The 6,361-nt window shown below is 45.2% G+C and overlaps 1 protein-coding gene across 1 annotated transcript; it reads left to right on the forward strand.

Moving 5' to 3' along the window:
• The first annotated feature begins 2,035 nt into the window (after window positions 1–2,035).
• TEX46 (testis expressed 46) lies at window positions 2,036–4,177 on the forward strand. Its single transcript, XM_008068316.1, has 2 exons — window positions 2,036–2,227; window positions 3,875–4,177. Exons 1-2 carry the CDS (start codon window positions 2,036–2,038, stop codon window positions 4,175–4,177), a joined length of 495 nt encoding a protein of 164 aa, XP_008066507.1.
• The last annotated feature ends 2,184 nt before the right edge of the window (window positions 4,178–6,361 follow it).

Consider the following 6,361-nt stretch of genomic DNA (forward strand, 5'->3'; position numbering starts at 1 on the left):
GCCACTGCACTCCAGTCTGGGTGACAGAGTGAGACTCCAACTCAAAAAAAAAAAAACATTAATCTTTAGTGATAGACTCCAAACAGTGGTTGCCTGGGTAAAGGGTAGAGGGATTGACTGCAAAAAAACAGGAGAGAACTTTGGGGTGAAGATAATGTCTTATATCTTGATCAGAGTGATGGTTACAGAAGTGCATATATTGCTTAAAATGGGTATTTTTTTTAATGCTTCAATTACTTTTTTTTTTAACTCAATAAACAGAAAAGAAGAGGCAATCAAGTCTAGGAAGAAAAAAAGAAACTGTGCAAGAAAGAAAACCCTGGCTGGTGGCATGCACTTGTAGTCCCAGCTACTTAGGAGGCTGAGGCAGGAGGATCGCTGGAGCCTAGGAGCTGGGGACCAGCCTCTGCAAAATAGTTAGGGTCCCTTCTTGAAAGAAAGAAGAAGGAAGGAAGGAAGGAAGGAAGGAAGGAAGGAAGGAAAGAAGGAAGGAAGGAAGGAGAGAGAAGTAAGAGAGGGGAAAGTAAAGAAGGAGGGAGGGAAAGAAAGAAGGAAAGAAAGAGAAAAAGAAAATGTATTCATAATACAATATGTGGCTCAGCTGTGAACTATATGCACATGGCCATAATAATATAAACAATGAATATCATTTGAACCAAAGTGACAGAATTATACTGAGAGAATAGAGAAAGAGAAAATTTGTGGGAGAAAGGAATAAGAAGGGTTTAGGGACAGAGGGTGAGGCAGGAGTGGCAGTAGCGCGTGCCTATAGTTCCAGCTACATGGAAGGCTGAGGTGGAAGGATTGCCAGGGCCCAGCAGGTCAATGCTGGGGTGGCTGTGAGTGTGCCACTGCACTCCAGCCTGGGCAACAGAATGAGACTCCAACTCAAAAAAAAAAAAAATTAAAATTAGATTTTTTAATATGCATATCCCTTGAGCCAGTAATTCCATTTTCAGGAAAACACTCTAGGGAAATATTTCAGGGTGTCACAGATTTATCTTCAGTGCTGCTTATAATAATAATAAAGGAGAACTAATCTTAAAGCCTAACAAGTAGTGACCAATTGAATACAGTCATATGCCACATAATGACATTTCCACCATAACATTTCCATCGACCATGGACCGCATATACTATGAGAGCCCTATAAGATGATAATAACGGGGCACACCCCTCGGGTCCCCTCCCACTGTGGGAGATTTTCTGTCCTTTTAATAAATCTTGCTTTCTCAAAAAAAAAAAAAAGATGATAATAACTTATCTTTTCTGTACATTTTCTATATCTAGCTGCACAAATACACACCATTTGTTAAAATTGCCTACTGTATTCAGTATAGTAGCATGTTGTACAGGTTTGTGCTTAGAAGCGATAGGCTATACAATACAGCCTAAGTATGTACTAGGCTAGACCATTGAGGTTTATGTACTCGTCTCTACTAAATAATTTAATAAATAAATATCTCCTCAGATTCTGCTTTCAACTTTTTGGGTATATCCAAAAGTGGAATTGCTAGAGCAACTTATTTATTTTTGAAAAGTTAAGATCTAAATTTACAAAGTTGGGACCCTAATCAATATTAAGTCAAACAAAGTGGCCTTCCCTTAAAGCATCAAGTGGCCAATAGCTATGGCCTAGTAGACAATATTCTAGTATGACTGTGAAAGCACGTCTCACCTGTTTGCCTTATTTCCATGTGAAAGAACGTTTTCTTTGCATGCCCCCTCACTATGAGGGTAGGGGCTCTGTATGGTCATTTAATTCCCAGAGGCACTGCAGCACTGTTGAATGAATGAGGAGACCTACACATCACCTGGCTGTTGTGAGGACACCATGAGGTGATGCTTGCAAGCCGCCTGTCAAGGAGCCTGGCACATAGTGGATGCTCAAGACACAGAAGGAGTTAGTTATTATTATGTGGCAGCTGGGTGGGGAGGGAGCTGGTTATGACCCAGAGGAGTGGATGGGCGGCCCTGACTCCTGTCATGGAGGGACTGAGGCAAGGTCCTGGGGCCTGCTTGCCTCCATGCCATAATGCTGGGGGAACTAATCTTACTTTTTAGGAGTCTCCATGGGATACTTTCCTCCACAGGCACCATGGGAGCAGTGGCAGCTTGGCTGATGGGCTACAAGCCAGTCTTGTTCGGGTTCCTATTTCTTCTGCTGTTGCTTAGCAACTGGCTGGTCAAACATGAAGGGAAGCCCACCCCCCCAGAGCCCTGCAAGGTGAGCAAGAGGGGGCGTGGCTTCAGCTGAGGGATACCATGTTGATAGCCAGATTTGAAAGTAGGTGCAGGCTTGGCATCAGGATAATTGAGCAAGACTAAGGAATCCAAGACTCTGGTCTAAGTGTCTGCTCTATAGCTTTCTGTTGGATGATGGAGGACAAATAACTTCCTTCCACCTTGTAAAATAGAGACTGTTCCAGCCTTGCCTACTTCATGTTTGATGTCAACATGATTTGTTAACAGTAACAACTACTTTAATGTGGAAAAAATGGAAATGGATGAACTAGAGGTACATATATCAACATATATGCCTCTCTAAAATATAGTAATGAAGACAGCAGAAATGTACATAGATTCTGATATATTTTATTTTATTCTTGAGTTGGCATCTCACTCTGTCACCCAGGCTGGAGTGAAGTGGCACGCTCTCAGTCATCACAGCCTCGACTTGCTGGGCTCAGGCGATCCTTCCACCTCAGCCTTCCAAGTAGCTGGAACTACAGGCACCCACCACCATGCCCAGCTAATTATTTTATTTATTGTAAAGACAAGGTCTTACCAAGTTGCCCAGGCTGGTCTTGAACACCTGGGCTTAAGGCAATCCTCTCGCCTCTGCGTCCCAAAGTGTGAGCCACCACTCCTGGCCCATTCTGACATATTTTATATAATGCTAAAAAATGCAAAACAATACCCTATCTTGTTTATGGATGAATATGTGTAGTAAAAGCATTCTAAGGCAGGATGTCACAACCTCAGTACTATTGACATTTGGGGTCGGATAAATTCTTTGTTGTGAGGAGCCATCCCGTGTACTGCTGGAAGCTTAGCAGCATCCCTGGCCCCTACCCACAAGATGCCAGTAGCACACCCCATCCTATCTGTGACAATCAAAAGTGTCTCCAGACATTACCAAATGTACCCAGGGGAGGGCAAAATAACCTCCCTTGGAGAACTACTGGTGTAGAGAAATGTAAGGAAAAAATAAATACCAAACATAGGTTTACAGTTGAGATGATGGTGTCCACTGAGGGAGGGGACACTATGGGGGTTGGGAGTCCACAGGAAATTGTTGTGGGAATATGGGTGCTTGCAATATTTTTTTTTTTGCTTGTTTAATGAATTTAATATTTAAATATTTCTAAAGACCACTAGTTTGCTGCTGGATCCAATAATCATCATAATAACAAAGTGTTATTATTAGCCAGGAGAGGAGAGATGAGGAGCACAGAGATGATAGCATGCCATGAAACCACTGAGGCTTCGCAGTGTGAGATTTTACTGGGTTGGACAAAATGCTCAAAAAGGCACATTGGAAAAACAAAGCCATGGAGATGGGTATATTTGGGTTAATTCATGTCCTCTGTGACTGGCAGATTGGTGGGCCACCTCATTTATTCCTGTGAACAAAAGGCAACTGTGAGAGGCGCGATTTTTGTGGGTGTGTGATGTTGGGAAAGTGACCTTCCATCCCTGGGCCCCAAGTCTCTCATCCACAAAATGAGGCCAAGGAACTCCCCTTGCAGGTAGCTGTGAGACTTTATTAAGATAACATTTATAAACCACCTGGCACAGAGCAGATGTTCAAACAGGGCAGGGATTATCATTACTAACCAACTATCCCTTTTCCTGATGGTGGGGAATCTAGGAGGAGGCAAAGAAACCAAAGACTTCCGAAGACAAGGCCAAGAACAACAAGGCCGTGAACACGAAAGAAATGGAGAGAATTCAGGCCTGCTTAGCCCTCCAGGACAAGTTCCTTGAACGGCTTTTGTTAAATGAAATGAAGCTGAAGGTCTTAGAAAATCAGATGTTCATCCTCTGGAATAAGAAGAGTCACCACAGGCGGTCAAGCAGACAGCGAAGTTTTCCTATGAGGAAACACAGGACCAGGAGGCATGAGTCGACTTGCTCCACCCTCTCTGATTTCACTTCCTATTCCCCCACCTGAAGAGGCCGGGGTGGGCCAGCCTCTTCTGATGTTGCCTTGACTCAGTAAAACCCAGTCAGAGCCTATTGAATGTTCTCAGTGCATCCCATTGGAGAGGTGGAGCCAGGAGAAGCATTAAGGTCGTCTCTGGAAAGAAATCTGTACACAGCAGTTAGCCAAGTAGCACACAGGGACAGTCTGACAGGGCTCTGGAGCCCATCTCTTTCTGAAGCCTTCTCTTTCAGCTGGGCCACCTCTATTCTGGTCCCAGGCCTAGTGCTATTCATCCTGAGTCTCCCCCTGGCTGCCCCAGCCACTGGTCTCCCATCTCACCCTCACTCAAAGACCAGGGTGGGCACTGCCAAGCCCAGCTCTGGCCATGTTCATTGCCTGTTCTCAAACAACGTCTTGTGACGATGGGTGGCAAAGTAAAACCCCCATTTCTTCCTGTGGTGTTCAAGCCTTCCATGACCCTACCCCTTCTCAGCTTTCCCCCTCCTCCATGCCTTAAACTCCATGCCAGAGTGTCTGTGTCCATTCATTTTGCATTGCTATAAAGGTATACCAGAGGCTGGGTACTTTATAAAGAAAAGTGGTTTATTTTGGCTCGTGGTTCTGCAGACTGTACAAGAAGGATAGTGCTGGCATCTGCTTCTGGTGAGGCCTGAGGAAAGTCTTTCTCATGGGGGAAAGGCAAGGGGAGATGGCATGCTGTGTGGGGAGAGTAGGAGCAAGAGAGAGAAGGGAGGTGCCAGGCGCTTTTAAACAACCAGCTTGCCAGATGCAGTGACTCACGTCTGTAAACCCAGCACTTTGGGAAGCTGAGGGGAAAGGATTGCCTGAGCTCAGGTGTTTAAGACCAGCCCAAGCAACATGCCAAGACCTAGTCTCTACAATCAATTAAAAAATTAGCTAGAGCTGGGCTCTGTGGCTCAGCCTGTAATCCCGCGCCTTTGGGAGGCTGAGGTGAGTGGATTGCCTGAGCCCACGGGTTCGAGACCCGCCTGGGCAACTTGGCGAGACCTCATCTCTACAATAAATCAAAAAATTAGCTGGTCGTGGTAGCGCACGCCTGTAATTTCAGCTACTCGGGAGGCTGAGGCAGAAGGATTGCCGGAGCCCAGCAGGCGAGGCTGCGGTGGCCGGGAGCAGCCACTGCACTCCAGTCTGGGTGACAGAGTGAGACTCCAACTCAAAAAAAAAAAAAAAATTAGCTGGATGTGGTGGCATGCATCTGTAGTTCCAGCTACTTGGAAGACTGAAGCGGAAGGATCACCTGAGCCCAGTAGGTCAAGGCTGCAGTGGCTGTGTATATGCCACTGTACTCCAGCCTGGGCAACAGAGTAAGACTCTGAAAAACAAACAAACAACTAACTGGGTGTGGTGGCACACACCAGTAGTTTCAGCTACTTGGAAGGCTGAGGCAGAAGGATAGCCAGAGTTTAGCAGATCAAGGCTGCAGTGGCCGTAAGCGTTCTACTACCCTCCAGCTTGGGCAACAGAGAGACACTCCAACTCAAAAAAACCCACAAACAAACAACAACAACAAAAAAACCCACCAGCTCTCCATGAACAATGTATAGAGCAGAAACTCACTCATTACCTGGAGAACAGCACCCAGCCATTCATGAGGAATGCCCCCATGACCCAATCACCTGACACTGGGCCCCACCTCCAACCCTGGAGATGACATTTCAACCATCAGAGCCCTGTCAGTATCTTAAACATCAGGCATTTGTATACCACCTTTGTGATTTTGCTGGAGCCATGAACCCCTTTTAAGTTTAACTCAATATTGTCCCTCTCTAGATTTACTATTTTTTCTTAAATAAATGTGTCTGCAAAGGAAAATAAATAAATGACAATTTCTCTGTAAACTTGGAAATGATGTCCTTGGCCTAAATAGAACACACCTGTAAAAAGAAAGACAATGAAAACCAAGCAATAACATTGCATTCCAACCAGAGCGTGGTTGTCCACTGAAGGATCTGAGCCTGTGTCTTATGTCAAAAAGTGAGATTAGTTCTGAGCGTGGTGGCTCACACCTGTAATCCCAGCACCTTGGGAGGCTGACATGGGAAGACTGCTTGAACCCAGGAGTTCAAGACCAGCCTAAGCAACATAGCAAGACTTTGTCTCTACCAAAAAATCAAAACATTAGCCGGGTGTGGTTGTACATGTCTGTAGTTCCAGCTACTCAGGAGG

Source organism: Carlito syrichta, unplaced genomic scaffold (assembly GCF_000164805.1).
Source record: "Carlito syrichta isolate Samal-C Ts95f unplaced genomic scaffold, Tarsius_syrichta-2.0.1 Scaffold108052, whole genome shotgun sequence".
Lineage (NCBI taxonomy): Eukaryota > Metazoa > Chordata > Mammalia > Primates > Tarsiidae > Carlito > Carlito syrichta.